The sequence below is a fragment of the Meles meles genome, chromosome X (genome assembly GCF_922984935.1).
Source record: "Meles meles chromosome X, mMelMel3.1 paternal haplotype, whole genome shotgun sequence".
Lineage (NCBI taxonomy): Eukaryota > Metazoa > Chordata > Mammalia > Carnivora > Mustelidae > Meles > Meles meles.
The window spans coordinates 20053289-20079493 of record NC_060087.1 but is presented as its reverse complement, the minus strand read 5'-3'; the positions used below and the strand labels follow the sequence as shown (position 1 = coordinate 20079493).

Genomic DNA, 26205 nt, shown 5'->3' with positions numbered 1-26205 from the left:
CTGGTCACTTTTACCTAACTTCCTATTTTTCTAACTGTGGCCACTCTGTAGCATGTTAGCGTCTATGAATGAAAGCCCTCCAAATGTGGCCACAGAGGCATCCCTCTAGGGCAGGGCTTCTGCTGTGGAGGTGGGGACAAGACCCCGTGATTAAGTGTGCTATGCAGTGATACCGAAATGAACCTTAAGTGCTCTTAGAAACCATTACGCATGGCAAATTCGTCTCAGGGGAACTGGAGATGCTAATAAAACAAATCCCTTATGAAGATAAAAGGGAAAAAAGGAACTTCAAGGACATGCTCATCAAAGGACTCACCCATCATCTCTTAGGTTCTCTGATATATTACTTGTAAATTTGCAGGGCTGAACTATGAGGAGTATTTGCATCGAGTCACAAAATTCAAAGCAATCAAGCATTTTGCAATCCACTGCTGCATAAAAGGAATTAAGAAATGGGGAAATGAAAATAATCCACTGTTTTTGATGTTTATTAGGTTTACAAAAACTGTACATTTTTTTCCTTAAGAAAAAGCATTAACTTAGTACTGGTATCAAATAGACTAAACATCCATTAACAGGAAAATATTCTGATTTTTATTTTTGCACGTTATTCTCAAGTACACAATTACAATAATGTCACACATCCCTATATGATTTTCTTTTTATGTATTTTACTTTTTTTTTTTTACAAAGTGTACAGAGGGAGGGACATACAATATTTAATAGGATATTTCTACAGAACAATAACTTATATTATGTCCTTGTAAAAATCTGTACCTCTTTAAAACATTTAACTGAAACATCCATTTTTTTTTAGCTTTGCTAATCAAAATTGTTTTAAGAATTAAAACTAGGTTGTAACTAATGTCAGTACATAACAGTGACTACAATTTCATTTTCTCTTTATACAGACAAATACATTTTATCATATTCACTTGACCAAACCCTTAAATACCTTTTAAAGGTTTCAATATTGTGCTTTAAAAAGAAAGTAACTGTGTATGATTCCAGACTATGTAAGAGAAATATAAAGTGTGTAGAGTGTTGTTCTTTATCTTTCAGTTTATTTAAAAAAATATAGTTAAATGACCAAATTATTTATATTTTCTGTACTAATTTTACAGCATGTTTTAAAGTTAATAGATTTCCACCTTCATTTAAGTGTCTTCTTTTACATGATTTCTGGGGAAAAAAAGAAGGGAGATTTTAAAGGTTCTCACAAAAAAACAGACAGAGCTTTCAAGGATAGTACTGCAGGGCAATGAATCACACAATTGTTTAAGTTACTAAAAAAAAAGAAAGAAAAAAAAGCAGGTATGAGAGCCAAGAGGGCACAGGAGCTCCCACTAGGACAGGCCCATGCCTTGGCTTTAACTGGCATTCAGGTTGGAGTTCATACCAGCCTAAAGCACTTGATTTACAACTGGACGAAATCAATCTAGCACTTCAGAGGCTTGCCAACCACCAAATATTTAGGTTTCTAACCCTATAAATATACTTCTTGAATACCAATATCAATGGCAAAGAGAAAGACGAAAGGTCAAGACCTAACAGCACAGAGGGGATGGAGCACCATAATGAAGTGGCAAGGCAACTATCAAGTGGGAAGGAAATTCCTAAATCTCCTCCGATGTGCCAGATACTCATAAGCTGACAGCCAACTGGACCCCAAAAAGTGTCTTTCATTTTCTAAGATCCATCTTGACATAATCTAGTTCTCATTAACCAAGTTCGTTTTATGCATTTCTGACTCTTGATTCAGAACTGCTTGTTTAAAAAATGTCGGCTCTCGAAGAAAAACAAAACTGTGAAAGACTTGGTGACGTTCCAAATAAGGCCTCCGCTTTTCCTCATGCACTTAAACACACCTTTATCTTCTAACCAAAGCCAATCTGAGCATTCAGTTTTTAAAAGTTTGCTAACTGTAATTCAGAAGTAACAGGGCAGGCTGAGCCTGCCAAGTCTGAGTCATAATCAGCACCCAATCTCTGGGACATGGAGCTGTGGTTTCCTTAACCCCCCTCACTGGGTGACGCAGGGTTCCCTCACGGGCTCCAGAGAGAACCAAGGGAGTTATGTCCGGATACTCATTAGCTTTTCAGAAAAATATAAAGGCATGGAGCTGAAGTTGTATGAAAACATTCTATCTAGAAACATCTTAATGTCTCTTTTTTTCAATTACCAAAGATATTTAAAAGAAAATACCTTTACTCTTTAAAAATACTAGTGTCCTTATTCTCCTTCTAATTCTTCACCTGAGTAGTCTCTCTGAAGAGCATGATTCACAAAATGCTCTCGTGCATCCCTGCATCGTTCACGTTATTGTAAATTTAATACTTCTCATTATAGATCTTAACTACTACTGGGGTTGTGTGTATAAATATGTAAAATAAGCAATACACACAGATACATGTTCTCTATATATGTGCATATATATAATTCAGGGTACATTTACATATATAAAGTCGCAAAAGATCCTACGAGCCACGAATTACCTCTAGGAGATTCCAAAATGCAGTCCTCGATAATCTCACTTGTAGCACACAACCATTCCAAGACAAAGCAGCACAGACGGGATAATCAAAATACAACAGCGTCAAGTAAAATTTGTCAAGGACGTTTTTCTAAAGGTTTGCTATGCTGACAAAAGATGCCAATACACCAAAGAAAGCCCCCAAAGAAGTATAGTTTGTCTGCTAAACAAAACGGAAAGGAAACACGAACCCAGCCACTGCTCTCTCCTCAGCGATGCCAGGGACGCAAAAGCTCAAATGGAAACTTTCATTGTCATGTGGTCTGAAAATAGTAAGCAAGACGAGTAAATGACTTCCATGTTAGGATAATTAGAGCCGACTGTAAAAACCTCCCATTTGTGTTAGTAGATGTCTCTGACAATTTTATTGTGAGAAATTTATGGGGGGGAAAAAAACTGAGTCAACATGAGTCCTTTCAGAGTTACCAATCTAAAGTTACCTTAACTTTAAGTTAAATGGTCTTAGAAGAGTACCATCAAGGTAAGCAAGGTAAATATTTAAATAAATATAAAACTTCTAAGAGAGAAAAATTCAGTATAGAATCAGGGATTATTTTATTAAAAGCAACTTACTTGTTGCTGCTTTCCCCCATTTATTAAACAAACTGAATAGAATTCAGAACACACTATTAAACAAAATGTAAAAAACAAAAACAAAAACAAAAACAAAAAACAAAAAACCAACTCAACTAGAAGCAATAATTCTATTTGTACACGGCATAATCAATGTACAGTATTGTATGTGAACGAGACCAATCGGCTCTACAATGAAATTTCTGCTTCAAGGCCAACATCTCCACAAATGTCCGTAGCGGGATGGTCAGGGCAGGCCCACTTCTTTATGATGTCGCATTATGTGCTGGTTCTTTTCGGAAGGTCTGCGGAAACCTTTCTTGCAGTACTCACACCGGTGAGGATAGTCTTTCGTGTGGATGGAGATGACGTGCCGTTTAAAGCCCGAGGCGTCTGTAGTGCTATACTCACAGTACTCACACTGGTACACCTTCCTGCCGCTGTGTGTCTTCATATGCTTTTTAAGCTCATTCTGTTGCCGGAATCCCTTTCTACATCTCTTACACCTGAACGGAAGATCTTTCGTGTGAACCGAGAGAATGTGGCGACTTAGAACAAACGGATCTGCGATCTTAAAGTCACAATGTCTACACTGGTGCATTTTTTTACCCTTGTGGGCAGCCACGTGCTTCTTGAGTTCGGAAGGCCTGTGAAAGCCTTTATCACACATGTCACACTTGTGGGGGTAGTCCTTCGTGTGAACCGAAATTATGTGTCGTTTCAAATCGCTTGAGTTCGAGCTCTTGTGGTCGCAGTGCAAACACTGGTGTGTTTTGCTTTCTTGGTGGATAAGAGCATGTTGCTGCACCTCTTTGGTATCTGAGAAAGTCAGAAGACAGATGTCACACTTGAATGGCATCTCTTTACTATGCTTCGTTTTTACATGTGTTTTCAAGTTAGAAGAGTCTGCGGACCTATACTCGCAGTACTGGCACTGGTACGGCTTCTCCCCCGTATGGATGCGCATGTGCTTTTTGAGCTCTGACGGGTGACGGAAACCTTTTCCGCACTCCACACAAATATGAGGAAAGTTCTTGCTGTGGACCGCCAAAAGGTGGCGATTCAACAACCCTTGTTCAGCTGTCTCGTATTCACAGAATTTACACTTGTGCATTTTGTTGGCTCCTTTCTCCTTATGCACCATTTTGTGAGTAAACAAAGCCCCAGCATGAGAGAAATGCTTCCCACACTCATCGCATTCGATGGCCTTCTCTGCCTTGCTGGTCAGCTTGTGGCTCTCCAGGTGGTTGTGTAAACTTATCTTCTTGTTGGTAGTGTACTCACAGTCAGTACAGCGGTACTTCTTCTTGGTAAGGTGTTCAGGATGGTTTTTCATGTGCCTTTTCAAAAAACCTCTCGACTTAAATTTTTTCCCACAAATCATGCAAGGATAGACAGTCAAGGGATGTCCATCAGGGCCAATAATTATTGCTAGGAAAGGAAAAGAAAGGAGCATGAGTGATCAAACCAGGTTCTTCCATTTGGGTTTCTGCAAGCATTTCAAGTGTGTGTTCGGAACGTTATTAGGCAAGCACTCCTACATTAAGCTATCTGCTACGTAACATTCCTTCTACCGTTTTTTCAATATAAGAGGCAGAGCAACGCTGTCATAAAGAGAACCCTGGTCTGAAAACTTCATTCAGTCTGGTGGTACCAACCTCAGTCCCTCCAGTTTAAAAAAAATCAATCAATAAATACGTAACTTCTGCCAACTAGCAGTGATCAAAGAGCTATCAATTTAGAAATCGGCAGAAAATTCTTCATAAAAATAAAGTTTTGTAATCACAATTCCTGCTTTGGTTATTCCAAAAAACCTAATTTTGTGTCACTCGACAGTAAAGCTTAAATCTATCTATGAAAATTTTAATATGCAAACCACCATCCACGAAGAGACAGGAATAGGGTCAGGTAAACTGAGGTACTTGTCCTACTGCTCTGTAAATTATGCCTGCCTTAAGGTAACATGATCCAATCCTTTGCGTTAATTTAGGTTTTAAAACAGTTAATGCTTGTAATGTGTCTGAGGGATTTCTTTTCCTTTCCACATAAAAACCACCCGAGTTTTGCATTTTGTTCCCCATCCACGTTTGATCCATTCCCTGTTTCTTTTTATCCCAGGCAATCATTCATGAATATCACTGAATTCTTAAAATTATATTTTCAAATTCCACACACAAAAGCTACATGTGGTCTAGCAGCTAAAATGCCATCACAACACCTCTGTGGATACATACTAGAGTTTCATCTGAGAGCTCGCCAAGCACGCTGCGCTGTGGGACTCGTGTGCCCTCACCTGTTTGGTACTGCCTGGAATCAGGTCTTCTCCTTTTCTTTGGTTTTTGTTTAGCCAGCCTGCCGAGCCCAGCAGACTCATCTATGTGCAAGAGGGCACTTGCAGTGCCATTCCGGGTTTCAATTCCATCAGAATTATTACCTAACAATGCGCATTAAAAAACAAAATCATACAGTATTATAAACTATAAAAAATTAGGGATGCTTTATTAACTATAACAACGAAAAGTAAGCCATGATACTCATGAATGACAGAAAGTCCCCATTCTAGGTAATGGGTTTTAGGACCGCATTTATTATAGTGAGACGGCAGGAAAGGCCTTGCTTCCAAATCTAAAAAACACATGTCAGCGTTTTGTCCCATGAACTCCCGTGTCGTCTCCCCAAACTGTAAAGTCATGGGCCAGATATGATCAAGATGAAAAGGTTCAGCTTGAAAGCCTGTGTACTTCTTGCAGTACTTCCTTCTATGTAATACACACACGAAGGAAATTCCTGTTATAAATAAACACAGAAGGTAGACTTTATCATCTTACTGTCCTCTTGTTCAAATCAAGTAACCCTTACAGGGTAGTGGTGTTTCCTATTTCGGGAACCTAAGGCCACAGACACCGTTTTTAATCATGAAGTCCCACTTGCGAGCCAAGTCTGTCTGAAGAGCCGCCAAGGGACTTACCGTAAGCCGCTGCCCAGGCTATTGGCATGAAGGTTTTGATTTCATTGTCGTCGATCTGCTGCTCGTGCGCCGCAGCGGCTGCCGCTGCCGCCGCCGCATCCTCCTCCCCTACGATCACCTCCATATAAACTTCATCAGCGATTTCCGCGACATCTAAGTAGGAAATTAAATCAACTCTTGTGACCAGGTTTACAGAGATCACAGGAAAGGCATTTTTATTTGAATTCGGGTAACAGACAAGTAGAAAGAAGGTTCAAGTGTTACACACCTAGAACTTTCACAGAGTCCTAAGCAGGCAACAAGTATCTGTTGAACGAATCATTCGTTTCTTGGCTTTCACCTTAACGGGTTTGTAAGGCAATGTTCTATGCATCCACAAAGAGTTACTGAGACTGCCCTTGGAGGCACACGGCAACATAACAATCTCTACAATCATGCCACTTATTTTCCTTCGAATACTGACCGTATTTAAAAAAACAGCTACAGAAACATAAGACTTTCTCCCACAAAAAGGCCACCTACTTACTTAAATCTTCATCTTCTTGCTGAGAGTCGTTGACGGTCATATAAACCATCTTTTCCCTTGGCACACGAATACTGCTGTTCTGATCAAGTAATTCAACTCCATGGTCATTCTCAGGCTCACTCTCCACAATGTCTACGGTGCCACCTATCAGGGAAGATGACAGCTCTGAGAATTTATCTGAAAACTTCATTTCCACCCATTTGCCTTAGTGTATTTCATATCCTTTTCCACAGCTGCATGAAAATCCTTGTTTAAAAGTTATCTTCAGACAAGATTTCAAAGGTCTGTAATCTCAACCAGCCAAGAAATCAGGTCGATGTGCCTGATCAGGATGCATAATATGGTGAAGATTTCCTCTTACCTAAGTCATCCTCTCCGGGGTCAGCTTTAAAAATGTACACCTTGATGACTTCAGGGCAAGTGCCATCCACCTTACAAGGATCAATTTCCGACTCTGCATCCATGGTCATTCCAGAGGAACCATCATGTTCTATTTTGCCAGCATCATCCACTGAAAAGGCAGGAAACACATTACAAGTAACAATTGCAGATAGTTAAATAAAATGTTGTGTTCTGCAAAGTCCTTTTTACAAATATCCTAACAGGATTCATACAAAATAGGATGATTTTATCTAGACCAGTAGACACACGGGGCATGGTGGGAAATGCGGTTGACTGCTAAGCCAAGTGGGGGGTCATGGAGGCTCTTGTGCAACGAGGCAGAGGGGTTCAGACTTGACAATGGTAGGTCAGAGGTTTCTCAGTCTGGTCAGGTGTCAGTATCTCTTAGGGAACCAAAGACCACAGGCTCCAGCCTGCCAGCACCACAGAATTAGAATGTGTAGGGGTGAAGCCAGATATGTGGAGAGATTTAGAGATTCTGAGCAGAGACTTTTCAGCAGAGCAGTGAGAATGGCAGATCGCCATTTTTGCTAACACCATGCTGACCTTTAGAGAAGTGGATGCCAAGGGATGGAGATGGGAAGCAAGGATACCACTCGTGGGTCTACCACAAAAATGCAGGTAACACTTCCCCACCCCCAAATGCAGGTAACAGAGGACAAGGCCTCAAATCAGAACAGAAGTAGGATGGATGGGGAAGAAGGCGAGACCGGAGCCCTGTCTCAGGACTCATGGTAGGACTCAAGAGTGGAAACTGAACATGACAAAGGAGCCAAGAATAACTATGGGGTTTCTGATTTAGGTGATCTCTCTTCCTACATGTCTAATTAATTTAAGGTCTGAAAGGTAACATCCCTAAAAGCTCTCAGGCTGGTGCCTGTCCCGATTCTTCTATATTCACAGCACCCTTTGCTTGCTTCTCTCCGAGTATACAGTTCACTGTACTGGCCCTATCAGAGACTTTCCCCCATCTTCCCCACTGACAGAGCAGAACCTGTCACTTTACTCATCAGTCTTTAAAGACAAGAGTCCGGTGACAGCAGATGCTCAGAATGTGGATGAGCCAACAATTCAATGAATGGGACAGGAAGATGGTTGCTGGATATTTGAGTCTGAAACTGAAGGCCGACACACAGGTTTGGGAAACCCAGTAAGGCCCACGGTAACAATGCAGCGCACACCCAAGTCAAGGAGAAATGTCTGTATGGACTGTAATCACCTGGAAGTCACTGATGCTCCTGGTGAAAAGCAGTGGAGTGAAGGCTATACCCATTATATGTGGGGTCAGATTAAAGTGGGGTGAGGATTCAATGGACGGTGTGCATTTCTTCAGAAAGTCCAATTTTAAAATGGAGAACATGGGGCAGTAACTAGAAAGGGGCACAGGGTCAAGGACTTTTCTATTTAATTGCTAAGAATACTTAAGCATATTCAGTCTGTGGGGGCAAATACAACAGAAGGGAAGAAGCTTAAGCCAGAGGACATGGGAAAACTTCCGGATCAAGACCTCAGAGGAAAAGGGGAAGATGAAATTAGAGGCTAAGATGAAGAAATTCTCCTTAGACGGGGGAGCAATGTGTCACCCTTCTGAGACTCGAGGTGGTAAACACGGATGCGAACAAAGCCACAACGCGTGAAGGGGGAAGGCTTCAACCGTGGATATGAAACTGGAGGCAAGGGCTTGGGTTACCAGGAGAAAATGGCAAACTGGGTGAAGAGCTTCAGAAGCTGGAGACAATGAGCTGATCCAGGACAAGCTTCACAATATGCAGGTTCAGAGACCAGCTGGTTAAACTCTTTGTGGTTTGAAAAAACAGAGAGGTTCCCTGAACTCTGCACATGAGTAACCAAATCCAACTATCTTGACTATGCTTTATAAAAATGGTTTGTAGGGGGAAAGAACTGGGATTAGGTCCTTATTTCTGGCCTGCTATGTACTTACCCTTTTTCAAAGCTAAATATTTTTAGGACATACCCAGCTGACTGAACCAAGGCTGTTTTCTTAAAGGTAGCTCTGCAATTTCAAGGTGAGATAGAGATTACAAGGATGAAGAGCCCAGCACACTAGCTGGAGAGGCCTGCATCAATCTGCTGTTACATATTCAGGAAACTCATCTCTGAACAGTTAGATACTGTTGATGAAGCTTGCCCCCTTTTTTGGCAAGGTTTGGCAAAATTGATTCTAACAGGTACTGGAAAATCAAATGTCCTTGTGTTTACAAAGAACAAGGTCAAGCTGGCTGTTCTAGCATGTTAGTTTGTTGGTACTCATAAGATGAAGCCTTTGATGACGGAAAAAAATCTAGTCATTTTGGAGCCTGCAAAATGTCACGCATTTATCTATAATTTAGAGCAAAAGACCTTTCTGCTTGCTTTCGTAAATGTGGGGGGAAAACACATTCAAATTTACAGGCTCACCTGAGCCAAGCCAACAAGCTATTTTATTACTAGACTAAAGTAGAATTCACCTTCAGGTTTTCACCTTTAGAATTTGCCCCACACTGAACTTATGAAATTACTTTGAAAATGAAAAATTACAAAAGTGACTTTAAAAAAAACCCCACTTTGATGGTCCTGTTAAGTACTCAAAATTTCTCTGTGCTTTTAAAGCCATCATTAAAAATGAACTTCTAAAAACAGACAAAGAAGCCTTGGATAAAACTGAGTCATCATACATATGATTTCCGCCTAAGTGCCTTCTCCTAATGTAGTGATGAAGGCCTAGAGCTCTGGAACAAGGCCTCTCCAAAATAGAAGAGCATAATTTCTGGAAATTAAGACTACTTCTAATAATGATCACCATTTGCGTAGCATTTTGCTATTTCCTTAACATTTCTCTGTACTTTTATTTGAACCTTACCTTTTCCAGATAAAGAAATAAAGGCTCTGAGATGGTATGTGACTTGCCCAAAGTCAGTGAACCAATGAGTGAGGGATGGGAGAGAGAAAAGGTGCCTGTCTTTAGAACACAGACCTTTATTTTCATCTGCTCGTTTTTTAAAAAATGTATGCTTACTGTATAAAATTTAGAATTAAAAAAATCACCAATAGTCCCACCAACCAGAGACTCCTTCATGACGTTAGTGAATTTTCTTCCCAGTTTTTCTATTTTTGTTGAAGTAAAATTGGGCATCATAGTTTCCTCGAGCCTTATATAATAATAATCTTTACAACTCATCCAGTATTATAAACTTCAAAACTGAGAAACCTCTGACTTACCAATGATCTCATTAGTAACGGCAAAACTATAGCAAAACATAGGCAGGACTTTATACTGCTTGAAGGGAGCTTCAGTCAATTCTCTTTGAAGACCAAAAGTTGAGGGATACTTATTTGCAACGTTATAGATATAACGGTGTCTAAAAATATAGTTGATCAATATCTCAAAAAACCCAGTAGTTTCTAGAAGAGAAAAACTACTGGGGTGGGGGTGGGAAATACAACCCTTCAAGTAAATTGTTTTTGTTTTTTAACGAGAAAGAGTGCACAACCATCTGCGGCGGTGGGGATGGGGGGGGCATAGGGGTGGGGGGAGCGGCCGAGGGAGATGGAAAATAAGAATCTTAAACAGGCTCTACGTCCAGCATGGAGGCCAAGGCAGTGAGCAAGACTCAGGGCTCAACCTCACAACCCTGAGAGCAGGACCTAAGCCAAAATCAAGAGGCAGTCGCTTAACTGACTGAGCCACCCAGGCACCTGTCTTTTTCTTTACGTAGGCTCCATGCACAGTGTGGAGGCCAATGCAGGGTTTGAACTCATGATCCTGACATCAAGACCTGAGCTGAAATCAAGAGTTGGATGCTTAACTGAGCCACCCAGGAGCCCTCAAGTAAACTGCTAAACGAACACTGATCTAATTAAAAGATCAGTAAAACTAAGCCGACGGAGAATCGATGTAACAAGGAAGGATGATGGTCATGACGGATAATGGTAACATTTACTGACCACATACCTCATGCCCAGCATGATGGTAAGCCCTGAAAATGTAAACCATTCACTCCTCATGAAAACCTTATGAAATAGGTAATACTGTTTTGTTACTTTCACTTAAGTTTCTAGACAAACTGTAGTATAATTTTTACCAAGACAGAAAAATATATGATATTGGATTGCGATGGGATTGCATTTTGTACAAATTAACATCATAAAAATACAAGATCTTTACCATTTATCTCTCTTCCTACATTTCCTACCAAATACCCCTAGGCACAGCCCTCAGTCAGCTTTCCTAAAACAAAGATCCAGTTGCCTTACTCTCTGGCCCAGAATGGTACTCCATTTCCTACCAAATAAAATACAAACTGCACAGTCGAGCAACCTCTGACCGAAGTGCTTTCTGCTTTCAATCCTGTTTCCCCAATCAGGCCCTAGACTACCCGGGTGCCCTGAACTTAAATAATACATTTTTATTTCTATTCTTTTATGCTTCTTGTACTTGTATGTAATTTGTTGTAGAAATCATATAGTCTACTGTTCAAGAAAAGTATTTTTTAACAATTTTATTTTTATTTGAGAGAGAGAGCATGAGCAGGAGAGCACAAGAAGGGGGAGCAGCAGAGACAGAGGGAGAAGCAGGCTCCCCACTCAGTAGGGAGCCCGACATGGGGTTCAATCTAAGGACCCTGGGATCATGACCTGAGCCGAAGGTACCTGCTTAACCCAGTGAGTCACCCAGGCCCCCGCAAAGAGAAGTATTTTTAAAGTATAAAAGGAAATTAAAATGTGATCAAAATCCTACCACTTAGAACTATCAATTTACAGATCATTACTCAGACATATTTATAAATAAATATTATTTGTAAATCTTTATAAATTTATAAATTTTATAAATCTATAAATTTATATTTATAAATATTATGCATATTTATAAATAAAGGGAAGAGTGAACAGATATTTTAATGAAAACTGGATATCATAATATGTCATTTTTAAACAAAAAATACTATGTTATCATTTACTTGAACTCAACTTGAATACACAGTCAATCTCATTCCCTTGCTCTCTGATCCCCTGCCCTCTCCCTCCTTTCATTCCATCATACTGGCCTGAGAGAACCACAGACTTGCCTAATTTCAATTCTCCTCTCTGCCTCTGTATCAGCACCTGGATGGCTACATCTGACCGGAAACACACATGCACCCTGATGGTCCCACCTTAAACCCGTGACCCTAAACCTGAAGCAAACTGTTTCTGCTACTTTCTCTCTCTCTTATTTCCTAGTATCCTCTCTCCTCAAATCTCTAATTTCACCTCCCCATCCTCATTCTCAGTTGACAATCCTCTTATTTCACTGAGAACAAGTGAAACAATCGAAGATTCACTATCAGCTCTACTCACCTACCAGCAGCTAAACCCCGCCTGGAACCAAGACAAATCACCTCCATTCCCAGCTAAAGCCTGCCCCCTCTTTATTGCTCTGGCATCTCTCCCCTTCTACTGGATCACTTTCATCAGCATATAAACAAACTATTCTTTCCCCCCTTTTATAACAAAACCTCTTTTCCCCATTTCTCCAATTGTCTTTTCGTATCTTCTAAACTCACTTCAACCGCATCCATGATTTCACCAAAACTGTTCATCAAGGTCGCCCGTTCTCTGCATTCCTTTGACTCTGATTCACTTTCCTCACTTAGCTTCCAGGATGTAAGCTCTTGGTTTCCTCCTCCCTCACCGGCCATGCCTCCTTAGTCCTTTGCAGGAGTGGCCTCTTAATGTTGCAAACCTCAGGCTTGAATTTTGGTGTTGGTTTATTTACAATCACTCCTTTGGCAATGTCATTCAGTTATATAGCTTAAATCTCATCTCTATGCCAGTAACACTCAATTTTGCATCTCCATTCTAGTCCTATTTCCCGAACTCAGATTTGTACATGTCTTTGAAGTCTATCAGGTATCTCAAAATTAAGTCTCTGCTCAAATGTCATCTCAGCAAACCCTGCCCACATCTGCAATCCCAAATCCTCCTTATGCCTCTGTTTTCTTCCCAAGAAGGTATCACATATATTACATCACTTATTTATGTCTGTGTACCTCTGCTACAACATAAGGGAGGGAAAAGCACTGGCATCTGTTTTGTTCAATGATGTATCCCAAGTGTCTACAATACACTCTGATATACGGAAAAGATTTAACATTCATTTCTTAAATATATGAATGCTGATCTTCAAGTAAATGCCAGATATTACGTTACTAGTTCTTAAACCTCTAAAGATGAAAAAACATATTACAAAAACATTTAGAGTCATATTTTGCTTATAATACATGAATCATTTTTTTTTTAAGGAGAGTGAGAGCACATGCACAAGAGTGGGGGAGGGGCAGAAGGAGAAGAACAGAGACAATGTCAAGCAGGCTCCATGCCCAGCGCAGACCCTGATGTGGGGCTCAAAGTCATGACCCCAAGATCATGACCTGAGCAAAATCCAAGAGTTGGACACTTAACCAACTGAGCCACCCATGTGCCCCATGAATCACTTTTAAGGCCAGTATCTACTGTTATCCTACTATGAAAGATACGGAGATGAACATATCAATACCCTCCCATCCCCCTTCTTCTTATTATTTATTTTTTTTTTGAGAGAGGAGGAGAGAACACACCTGTAGGGGATGGGGTCAGCAAAGGGAGATGGAGAATCTTAAGCAGGCTCCACGCTTAGCTTGGAGCCCAATGCTGGGATCAGTCTCATGACTGTGAGATTATGATCTGAGCCAAAACTGAGAGTGGGGCCCTCCTAGGTGCCCCTCCCTGTCCCAAATATTTTATAGTTATTTAAATATTAAAGGAATGCCAATGCTCACTACCAACTCTTTTTTTTTTTTTTTTTAAAGATTTTATTTATTTATTTCACAGAGAGAGATCACAGTAGGCAGAGAGGCAGGCAGAGAGAGAGAGAGAGGGAAGCAGGCTCCCTGCTGAGCAGAGAGCCCAATGCGGGACTCGATCCCAGGACCCCGAGATCATGACCCGAGCTGAAGGCAGCGGCTTAAACCACTGAGCCACCCAGGCGCCCCCACTACCAACTCTTTTATCAGTTTCTCCATTCTGGAGTTCTTTATACTGAATGATCCCTTGGTTTCCTTAGATTACCAAATAGGGTTGACATGAAAATGTCAATCTGTGGCCTTCACTTGAAGAATACATTGGCTGGGTATAAAATTCTTTATTTTATTTATTTATTTGAGAGAGAAAGAGTAACAGAGGGCATGAGAGTGAAGGTCAGAGGGAGAAGCAGACTGCTGATGGAGCTGGAAGCCCGATGTGGGACTCAGTCCCGGGACTTTGGGATCATGACCTGAGCCGAAGGCAGTCACTCAACCAACTGAGCCACCCAGACACCCTGGGTATAAAATTCTTAAGTTACATTTTCTCAGAACTTTGAAGAGTTGTTCCACTCCCTTCAAACACTGAGTATTTCTGTGTGGATGTCCCTACAACTTTTGATCCTTAAATTTCACTAAACATCACTATGATTATGACTTGCTGGTTTTATCATTCTTTTTTTTTTTAAAGATTTTATTTATTTATTCGACAGACAAAGACCACAAGTAGGCACAGAGACAGGCAGAGAGAGGAGGAAGCAGGCTCTCTGCGGAGCAGAGAGCCCGATGCAGGGCTCAATCCCAGGACCCTGGGATCATGATCTGAGCTGAAAGCAGAGGCTTTAACCCACTGAGTCACCCAGGCGCCCCTGGTTTTATCATTCTATTAATTTCCTGAAACAAGAAAGATTTGATCTTTATTTCAGGAAAATTCAGTGAAATATTCCAATCTCTATTTTAGGAAAATTTCTTCCACTATAAATATTTTTGTAGTTCATTGGCTGTTCCCTTCTTTGAGAACTCCCCTTATGTGTCTACCTCCTTTATCTGTCTCCTGTACCTAGCCTTCTTCTCCATAATCATCTTGCACCTTTTTCTTCTTAACCATTTCATTTTTGTGATTTCCTAAAGCTGGATCCTCTGTCCATGCTTATTTACTGAGGCATATTTATTCTTATAGTTGCTTCTATGGCAGCTTTTATCTTGATCCTATTTTTATTTTTCTCTTCAGCTTCTTTTTGAATTTTGTTAGTTTATTTTCTAGGTGCCTCTACTGTCATAATATATTCTTTGAACTTCTGCATTTCCTCTTTGGCTTTTAAAAAAGATCACGTTGGAAATGTTCTATGTCTCTATCTGCACTAGCTACATGTGGTTATTCAGCACTTGAAATGTGGTTGGTGCAACTTAGACAATAGACACCTAATTTTATTTTTCATTTAGTTAAACTTAAATTTAATGAGCCACATGTGGCTAATGACTATCATAATGGAACACAGAGGTTCAGACAATTGTTGGGATATACTTACTCTGTTTCTTTCAGAGATTCTTCTTGCAATTAATATATTGTATTAATAAAAAAAAATTTCAGAAACCTTAAGATTTTTTAGATTCAAAGAACTCACCATTATTGAAAACACAGTATAAGAAAATACCTATACCTAACTAAGCACAAATGTATGGTATTTCAGACCAGGAGGGATAAAAAGATCTTTAAAGCTTTCAGAATAAAAAGAAACACTTACAAAGGAATGAGAGTCAAGATGACATCAAGCTCCTAAACTGTAACACTAGATGCTAGGTGACAGTGAAATACAGCAACACAAGTTCTGAAGGAAAATTCTCTTTAACCTAGAATTCTACATCTAACCAAATTATCAATCCCATTTACGGGTAGAATAAAAATATTTTTAGTACACAATCTATACTCCTTAGAAGTTATTTCAGTATGTGGTCCAGTACAATAAGGGAGTAAATCAAGAAAGAAGATGGCAAGGGAATCCATAAAACAGTGGATTAATCTGGGGAAATAAGGGAAGGAAAATTTCAGAATGTCTGTAATACATTAAACCTAGAAAGCAACTACTTCAGAATGGAGCAGAAACGTAAAAAACTTCAGGGGCAGTGGGCCAGGGGGATGGACGCCCGGGTGGCTCAGTCGGTTAAGCGTCTGCCTTTGGCTCAGGTCATGATCCCTGTGTCCTGGGATCCAGTCCCACATCGACCTCCCTGCTCAATGGGGAGTCTGCTTCTTCCTCTGCCTGCCCCCCCCAATACTTGTTTGTGTGCGCGCGCGCTCCGTCTCTCTCTCGCAAATAAATAAAATCTTTAAAAAAAGAAAAAAGCTTCAAGAGGGGAGTCACTGGGAAAAGGAGGACTCAAAGAAAAACCTACGTGGATGGAGAAGTCAGTCAAACTTAAGGACAGATTTCTCAGAAAGCACAATTAAGAAGGAAAACTCAAGCTACTTGGATGGAATCAGTCTCAAGGACAAAGCTTAATTAAGCTTGAAGTCTATATAAACCATGACCAGTACCACAAGGAGGACATGGATTTAGTCACTAAATCCCAGCCTTCCCAAACCAGAAGCTAGCCACCTAATAGATCTTAAAACAGGTTAATTTTGAAAGAAAAATAAAGATGATTTAACATCCTAAATAATTTATTTCAAGGGACAGTCTGAATACACAAATCTTTATTCTAAAGTTTTAACAAGACCCCTATGTGTGAATGTTAGGATTAACATCATGGAGGGAAATCATGCCTTTGCAGAAGACCCTACAGTCAGTATTGCTATTGAAGAAAGAATTTGGTTCTCTGAACCAAGAACCTGTTCTAAGTTACTCTGGTAAGCCCAATCATCTTACTACTACTTAATCATTTCAATCTTTAAACCTCTAAACCCAAAATCCAATCAAAAGAAAAAAACTACAGAGTAAAAACTTGGTCTTGTTTAATGTCTTAAGGTTTCCTGTGTGAGCAGGTAAAAATACCTAGGGACACCTGAATGGCTCAGTCGGTTAAGCGTCGGCCTTTGGCTGAGGTCATGATCCCAGGGTCCTGGAATCAAGTCCCACATTGGGCTCCCTGCTCATTGTGGAGCCTGCTTCCCCCCCTGCTTGGGCTCGTTCTCTCTCTCACACAAATAAATAAATAAAATCTTTTAAAAAAAAAATAACCACAGATGGGTAGCTCCCCTTAAAAGGATACCTGAGCTCATGAGCAACTGTTATGTCCTAGACACTGTAGTCAGTGGTATCCCTCTATTTTATCATGATATCAATGACAACAGCTCCATGACTTAGGTGTTTTATCTCCACTTTACAGATTTGAAATCTGAGCACTTAAGACTAAGGAACCTGCAGGAAGCATTCTGCTGAGTAAGCAGATGTTCTAGCAGATAAATACACTTACAAGTTCACTTTTGGGCATCCCTGTCTTAGCTTCCTCCTTAGAAACCCTCTTTCTGTGGTTAAAATTCCATCTTATTTTCATTATATAGCGTATAAAAGATTTCAGAGGATTAGTTATAATCTATCTCCTTTACCTCTTGAAGCTTTCCTGGAGACATTCAAAGATTTAATGAAATTAGCATATTCTATAGAAGGGGAATTAAAGGATCAGAGCTGTCCTAAGTTACAGGGATCTCTAGCATGATGTCAGAGACAGAACTTAGGAAAAATATTTGCCAAATTGGTCTAAAATATAGCTAACCAAATCTAGTTAGCCAAGAATGGATTTCTTAGTACTATACATTCAGGGGAAAAAGAACGGAACGACTATCACAATCCCACCCTGTGCCTGCCTTTAGCCAAGAATTCCCAAATCAGACAAAAGGAAGGTCTTAAGTGAAGCCAGTCCAGAGTTAGTGATGCCACTAACGGAGAGATTCTGTGTGGACAACAATGATTAGCCATTACCGACAGGCAGGCTCTGTCCTGGGTGCCTGCTGCATAGGATCTCGAATTCTCCTAACCAGTCCACAGGTCAGGTAGAAGGACTGCCATCTTACTAATAAAAAAACAAAGGCCAAAGAGAAATCAGTAAATTTGCTCAGAATCATACAGCTAATGACCAGCTGGGCTGGCATCCAAACGGAAAGCTGGCTGACTCTAACGCTGTTGCCATACACTGAAGAATTTCTCGAAGCGTGTTCTTTCTTTCCCTCTCTCCTCATTTCTCTCTCCCCTGCCCAGCCCCCATTATCCCACAAAGTAATCATAGATCTGTTCAAAGGGCAAGCCGTTGGACAATTTTGTCTAGGTCACAAGCAGATAAACAGTAAATATGAGTCACAAGGCTCATCTGAAGCTCCAACTGCTTCTAAGGCTTTCAAGATACAGACTTTTTACCCAATCTTATTTTTGGTGCGGAGAGGGGAGGACAATGCATGTGCCTTACTTGACTGCTTCACTCTTGGTACAAACCCAACTGACATCCACACTGAACATTAAACCGAAAATTCAGAATGCCCACACTAAAGACAATAATTTTAGACGGATTAACAGAAATCTTTTTGAATTTCATCAGAACAAGCTTAAAGCTTATTCAATATGTCTTCCCTAAATAAGACTTTTTTCACATTTCAGAAACATTCCCATGAGGATATATATTTTTAAAACTCTAAAATTTTATATTGTGGTTTACTAATGGTTAAGAAACAAAACTGACAGAGGAAAGAAAAATAATGGTAAGATACAGAAACATCCAACAATCTGCCCACAGAACAAAGGAATAAAACAAATATTTTAATATGTCTCCTACACTAACAGCCCTGAAAATCAGTAAATAAACGATAAGATTGTATTTACCCTCAAAGTTAATGCGTTAAACATAGTGTATTTACCCTCAAAGTTAATGCGTTAAACATAGAAGTTTGGATTTATTTCCTCATTCATTCCCAGAACCACTTTTGCGGGGGAAGGTGCAGAGGGAGAGGGAGAATGAGAATCTTAAGCCCCAGCATAGGGCTCAATCTTACAACCCTGAGATCAGGACTTGAGCCAAAATCAAGCTGCACACTTCACCGACTGAACCACCCAGGCACTCCCCTCCCCCAGAACTTTTTTTTTTTTTAAGATTTTATTTATTTATTGACAGACAGAGATCACAAGTAGGCAGAGAGGCAGGCAGAGAGAGAGTAAGGGAAGCAGGCTCCCTGCCGAGCAGAGAGCCTGATGCAGGGCTCAATCCCAGGACCCTGGGATCATGACCTGAGCGGAAGGCAGAGGCTTTAACCCACTGAGCCACCCAGGTGCTCCCCTCCCCCGAAACCATTTTTTATTAGCTATCCACTGTGACCAAAAGTTGTGCTTAACTAGGAGCTAACATCAGACCATCTGGTCAGAACACCTCAGCTGGAAGGCCAGGGGCACCACGTGGACGGATGCAGGCAGCAACCTTGTGGACAGATCTGCAGCGTGTCCAAACGTGCTCCTCCTCTGGTAATGGTTTCACCATCTGCCCAGCCCCACAAGCCAGAAACCAGGAAGAGAGCTTTGAACTCTCCCTCTTCCTCAAGCCTAAATTTAATCCAAATTCTACTTCCTAAAGATATCATGAAGCAGTTTCTGCCAAACTCTACTGAAAGAGCTATTTCAAACTATCATCAGTTTCCTACCTGAACTACTAAAATCTCCCATAGTGCCCTTTTTGTTTCTGATTTTACTCTCACCTTGTTTGCTCTCAACACTGCCATGAGGATGATCTTTCCAAACCACCAGCCTAACCATGTTATTATTAATCTGCTTACAACCCTTTAACAGCTCCCCATATTGACAAGGTAAAATGGGCTTCTTAGTGCATTCAAGGGCCTTTATGATTTGGGCCCTGCCTATTTTGTCTATCTTATTTCTCACCATTTCCTCCATTTTCTTCGCCAAAGGTATTATTTGCACGCCAATGAGTAAGTCTCTGAACACTCCAAGATCTTTCACATCTCCTTGCCTTTAAATAGGCCCTCCTCCCTCCTGCCATTCCTCCCGCCTTACCCATCCACTCATCTTTCAAATGAATGCACCTCAAATTGTTTTTTTAAAGATGTGACCATGATACTGTTTCATTAAAAAAAAAAATCACTGTCCTTCAGATATACATACTAAAATACCTATGAACGAAATGATGAATGGAATTTGCTCCAAAATAATTGTGAGAGGGAAGGAAATGGTCAGGAGTAGAGATGAAATACATTCAGGTCTTCAACCAAGCTTCCACAGAACTCTGGTTTGTAATGCTTTCACAACACATAACACACAGAAGTATACCAAAAATCCACACACCCCCCATTTCCGCCCTTAACGCTTCCAAAATACTTTGTATTTTCAGTCTTGTATCCTCCACAATCAACTGTAATGATCTGTTTCTGTTTGTCTTCCTTCCAGGATCCTGTACTGGACTCTAAAAAGCCAGAGACTTGCACTGTTTATCTCTAACAGCTACCAAGGTTCCTAGCTTATTGTGGCTGGTCAAGAAATGTTTCTGAATGAATGAAGTTGCAAGGAAAGTAAATATGGGCAAAAGTAAAAATAACAGTTTATGTATGATTTCTTTTTCTCATTTAAACATAAATTTGAAAAAAAATTTATTTTTTAGATAGAAAAACAATGGAATAGGATTTGGAGGCTGTCTTGGTGGCTTCAGCTATGAGTTAAGTAAGAAAATGTTTAAGTCCCTTAAATTATTTCCTAACACTACTGAAATTGGGTATTCAATAATACTGTAAATTTTTAAAATTTTTAAAAATAATATAAATTTTAAGAACCACTGAATTCTAGTTGCCTCCTCCACCCACCTATAAGCAGTATTTAAGCCAAACTCTACTGCTTTGTAGTAGGAGCTTTATACTCCTATGTATATAAATACACACACACACGAAGAAAGGCAATATGAGAGTAGAGGGTAGACACTTTGGAATAAAACACACTTGATTTCACATCCTCAATCTAATGCCAGCTGGATGTATAACTTCGGTCAAGTTACTTAAACTGATCCTGTTTTCCAATATGTTAAGAAGAGTGATAACACCAACATTATAAAGTTGTGTAAAGAAAATAATATACACTAAGTTCTGGCACACAGATACTATTTATTGAAGGTTTACTCTTACCTATTTTTGTTGTTACCAACTTGTTACAAATCTACAATCTTGGGGCGCCTGGGTGGCTCAGTGGGTTAAAGCCTCTGCCTTCGGCTCAGGTCATGATCCCAAGGTCCTGGGATCGAGCCCCATATCGGGCTCTCTGCTCAGCAGGGAGCCTGCTTACCCCCTCTCTCTCTGCCTGCCTCTCTGCCTGCTTGTCATCTCTGTCTATCAAATAAATAAATAAAATCTTTAAAAAAAAAAAATCTACAATCTTTCCTGGGATAAAACAGCTTAAGTCAAAAAATTTTTCTTGGGGCGCCTGGGTGGCTCAGTGGGTTAAAGCCTCTGCCTTCGGCTCAGGTCATGATCCCAGGGTCCTGGGATCGAGCCGAGCCCCACGTCCGGCTCTCTGCTCAGCGGGAGCCTGCTTCCTCCTCTCTCTCTGCCTGCCTCTCTGCCTAGTTGTGATTTCTCTCTGTCAAATAAATAAAATATTTAAAAAAAAAAATTTTTTTTTCTTAGTTGTCCATTTTGACTTGGTAACAATCAAACCACAAATATAGTCATAAATATTTTCCCTTTGAAAAGTGACCTTTATTAACAACAAACCTGCAAACTGACTCAAGGGTCATTTTAAAAAAATAGGTCTGGGGCGCCTGGGTGGCTCAGTGGTTTAAGCCGCTGCCTTCGGCTCGGGTCATGATCTCAGGGTCCTGGGATCGAGTCCCGCATCGGGCTCTCTGCTCAGCAGGGAGCCTGCTTCCCTCTCACTCTCTCTGCCTGCCTCTCTGCCTACTTGTGATATCTCTCTGTCAAATAAATAAATAAAATCTTAAAAAAAAAAAAAAGGTCTGATGAACACGTTCCACACATTAGCACCTGAGCTCTTCTTGAAATACTAACTCAAATGGACTTAAATTACATAAATGCCACCAAACCAAAAGAGCTTAAGAAGCATTAGTTAAGAACTAACCAATCTAATGATTTATTATCACTCAGCTTTTATACAAGCAGTTACATACTGTAGAAAACAGTATTTCAAAATCTCTTAGTGAAAACGTCTTTAACCTTAGTGTATAAAACCAACTAAATGGAGAGAAGACAGCTGTATTATTACTCCACACTCACTGTCATAACTTTTATTAAGTTTACGGTCTGAACAAAGTAAAAATTTCCAATTTTATAATCAACATGTTAAAAATTATGGCATACTTTCATTTAACCAAACTAGTTTAAAGGATTCTAAGTTTTAATTATTTGCTATAATTTTTCTTAATGTATCTATTTTAAAACTGCTTAAAATAACCTAGAGCACATTTTATTAAATGTATAGAAATGTATAGAAATGTATAGAAATGAAATGAAGCATCATATAGGCTGACATTAGAGAAGAGGCTCTATGGCTAAGTGTTCAATTTTTGACCGGAAGGACCGCATGCTGCGGAGGTGTATTAGTTGTTTCCCCTGATGTTACCGTAAGACAGGCAAGCATGCCCAAAGCACCAGTGTGTTCCGTAAGAACGTACAATGTCGCCATCACTTATGGTGTTACACCTTTTAAAACTGAATTATGCGTTTTTGCCTGGACTTAAAAATTTAAACTTTAACATTGAGAGTACTAAATTTTGCAAATTTACAAGGCATTCTTGACAGCATGGAACTAGTATAAGGATAGTATAAGGAACTAGTATAAGGAACAGAGTTAAAAGCCCCAAAAATAAACCCTTCACATTTACAGTCAATTATTTTCAACAAGAGTGCCAAGAACATTCAATGGGGAAAGAATTGTTTTTTCAACAAATGGTGCTAGGACAACTGAATATCCACATGCCAAAGAATGAAGTTCGCTCCTTATCTACCTCACATCATACACAAAAATAAACCTAAAATGGATCAAAGGCCTAAATGCAAGAACCAAAGCTATAAAACTCTTAAAAGGAAACACAGGTGTAAATCTTCATAACCTTGGATGAGGAAGCAGTTTCTTAAATATGAGACCAAAAGCACAGCAACAGAAAAATATATAAATTGGACTTCATCAAGATTTAAAGCTTTTGTACATCAAAGGACACTATCCAGGAAGTGGAGACTACGGACAGAACGGGACAACATACCTGTAAATCATTTATCTTGTAAGGGACTTGTAACTAGAATATACAAAGAATTCTTTCAACTCAATAATAAAAAGGCAAGTAATTCAATTTAAAAATAAGCAAGGCATCTGAATAGACATTTCTTCAAAGAATATATCCAAATGGCCAATAAGCACATGAAAAACTGCTTGACATCATTAACCATCACAGAAATGCAATCAAAACCACAACAGGCTATTGCTTCCCATCCACCAAGATGGCTAGGATTAAAAAAAAAAAAAGACAGTATTCACAAGTGCTACAAAGGGTGTGGAGACACTGGAACCCTCGCACACTGCTGGTGGGAATGCAAAATGGTGCAGCCCCTTTAGAAAACACTCTGGCACTTCCTTAAAAGAGTAAACATAAGAGTTACCATATGACCCAGCAATTCCACATAAGAAATGTATGTCCACAAAAACTTGAATGCAAATGTTAAAATCATAGCTGCAACAGCCAAAGAGAAGAAACAACTTACAAATGGACTAAAACATATACCCTGTACACCGGGAAGATGGGAACAGTCTTCAGTAATAAAAAGGAAAGAAGCGCTGACCCCTAAAGCAACACGGATGAACGTTGAAAACGTTCTGCTAAGTGAAAAGAGCCCGTCATAAAGATCATGTATTACAGGACTCCGTTTATAGGAAATATCCCTAACAGGCAAATCTATCCAGGCAGAAAGCAGATTAGGGGTTGCTTAGATCTGGAAGGGACAGAGAGGATTGATGGGAGTGATAGCTAAAGGGTATGACGTTTCTCCCTGGGGTAACTAAAATTTTTTGAAGTCTGATGATGGCTGCACAAGTGAGTGGACACACTAAAAACCACTGATTTGCACACTTCCAATGGGCGAACAGTCTGGCATGTGTTACACGCTGTTACATGTGCAGAGCTGTTACCAAAAAAAGTTTACTTCAACACTTAAGTTGAATCTAGGATTAGAAAGAATACCTAGCTCCTGTTCCTCTTCTAACTGTTCTAATTAAAAGACATGGGACATGTCAACAAGATCGAAAGAGTGGGTAATACCAGAGGCACCCAGAGAGTACTCTGCTGCGTGCAGCTGTCGTAAGGCAGCGCCTGACTCATCATCACCAGAGCTTCTCCAGCTTTCCCTATTGTACAAATTGATGTTGGACAAAATAGCATCTTGACTACACAGCTGCAAAGTGAAAGTCCAGGAGGCTGAAGACCACTGCAAAGAACTCAGGGATGTCTGGCAGCTGTCTCAGATTAAAAGAGAACTAAAAAACAACTTGGTTAACACATGGATGACTCAAACATTCCACCTCAGAGACCCAGAAAGCTCTCTAAGTGCTCTAAAGCGGTACCACCGTATCTAGCCTAACCAGAACCAAGTGAGAACCAACAGCTTTTGGTAGGGAAGAAATGAATTATTAACTCCTTCAATGTGGCACAATGCCTACAGACTTGCAGCTACAGCCTTCGTATATTCAACTAATATTTATTTCACACTAACAGGCATGGAATTTGATGAAGAAGATACATCAATGGCTAAGATGCAGTGGGTACTTCCTATTTTCAAGACAAAGACCATCAAATTCAGAAGCAATCATAACATCTAGACGGCAGAGATGGCATCAAGAGGTCATTGTGGCCTCAAAGGCAGCTCTAGTGTGACAAAGAACATTTGTGTCTATATACACCATCAGGACACTGTAAAGAATGAGGATTGCTACTTCGTCATCGTTTTAGTTTTTTTTTTTTAAAGATTTTTATTTATTTATTTGACAGAGAGAGACACAGCGAGAGAGGGAACACAAGCAGGGGAGTGGCAGAGGGAAAAGCAGGCTTCCCCCTGAACAGGGAGCCCGATGCAGAGCTTGATCCCAGGACCCTGGGATCATAACCTGAGCCGAAGGCAGATGCTCAATGACTGAGCCACCCATGTACCCCTTTGTCATCATTTTAAATGAGACCTTCAGAGGGAAGAAATCTGCCAGGGTAGACACTAAAGACTTTATTAAAAGCTGTTTATTAGGCTCTTAGATCTAATGACTTACTGAAAATTTTAAAGAGTATTTAGATGTCTGTTCATGTTCTCTGACCATGAGGTAAATAAGTATCATGGGAATTCAGAGATACTACTATCTCTCATCATTTTATGAAAAGCACTGAAGTTGACTGCTAGTAACAGCATTTCTGCATTCTCTATCATGGAGAAAATCAGACCATAGTTCCCCTATATGCTTACCACAACGCCTTTTTCAATCCTAAACTTCTGAAATCTATTTTGGTTTTAAGGTGAAATGCAGCACTGGGAGGCAGAAACAGGAGAAATGCTAATTAATTCCAAAGCATTCAACGTGTTTGTTCCAAAGCCAGTAGTAAATTAAATTTTTTAACATGACTATACTTTGAAAGGAAAAGGGATGATGGTATGGAATGGAGGAAAAACGAATGAAGTATCTGCAAAAGAACAACAGATACTACGAAAAGGCACCATTGCCCCCTCCAAAGTCACCATCCCTAAACCCAACTTAAAAGCAATCAGGGGCACCTGGATGGCGCAGCTGGCTAAGCGTCCGACTTTGGTTTCAGCTCAGGTCATTATTTCAAGGTCGTCAGATCAAGCCCTGTGTCGAGCTCCCGGCCTGGAGTGGAGTCTGTTTGGGATTCTCTGTCTCCCTTAGCCCCTCCACTCATGCTTTCTCTTTCTCTTCCTCTCTCTCTCCCAAAAATAAATAAATAGTGCTTTAAAAATTTTTTTTTAAATAAAAGTAATCAAACCTTTTCATTATAGTAAAATAGGGGGATTAGGTAATGCATGCACACGTGTATGTGTGTGTGTGCTCTGTATTCTTTGAGCTTGGATGTGACATTCTATTTTAAAAGGAAAGGAATAGGGGCACCTGGGTAGGTGAGTCAGTTGGTTAGGCGGCCAACTCTTGATTCTGGCTCAGGTCATGATCTCAGGGTCCTGGGACTGAGCCCCATAGCAAGCTCTGTGCTCACCGGGGAGTCTGCTTAAGGATTCTCTCTCTCCCTCTGCCCGCCCCCCACTACTTGCATACTCTCTTTATCTCTAAAGTAAATAAATAAATCTTTTTAAAAAAAGAAAAGAAAAAACTATCACTGTATTGTTAACTTATATACATATATAAAGTATATAAAAATACATAACAATAAAAGTTTGTGTCCATCCTTA

At 40.1% G+C, this 26205-nt stretch overlaps 1 protein-coding gene across 11 annotated transcripts in view; it reads right to left on the bottom strand.

Annotated features, from left to right (window-relative positions):
* Positions 1–467: 467 nt before the first annotated feature.
* The window catches only part of ZFX (zinc finger protein X-linked), a 56743-nt gene continuing 31005 nt past the window's right edge, over positions 468–26205 (bottom strand). For 10 of the 11 annotated variants that reach the window (XM_045995245.1, XM_045995252.1, XM_045995244.1 and 7 more), the window contains 5 exons: positions 6962–7111; positions 6601–6744; positions 6075–6227; positions 5400–5540; positions 468–4537 (listed from right to left, as the gene is read on the bottom strand). In XM_045995245.1, coding sequence (XP_045851201.1) covers positions 3354–4537; positions 5400–5540; positions 6075–6227; positions 6601–6744; positions 6962–7111 — 1772 coding nt within the window. In that variant the 3' untranslated portion in view covers positions 468–3353. The remainder of the gene's footprint in view (positions 4538–5399; positions 5541–6074; positions 6228–6600; positions 6745–6961; positions 7112–26205) is intronic. The other variant, XM_045995253.1, reaches the window with a different exon arrangement.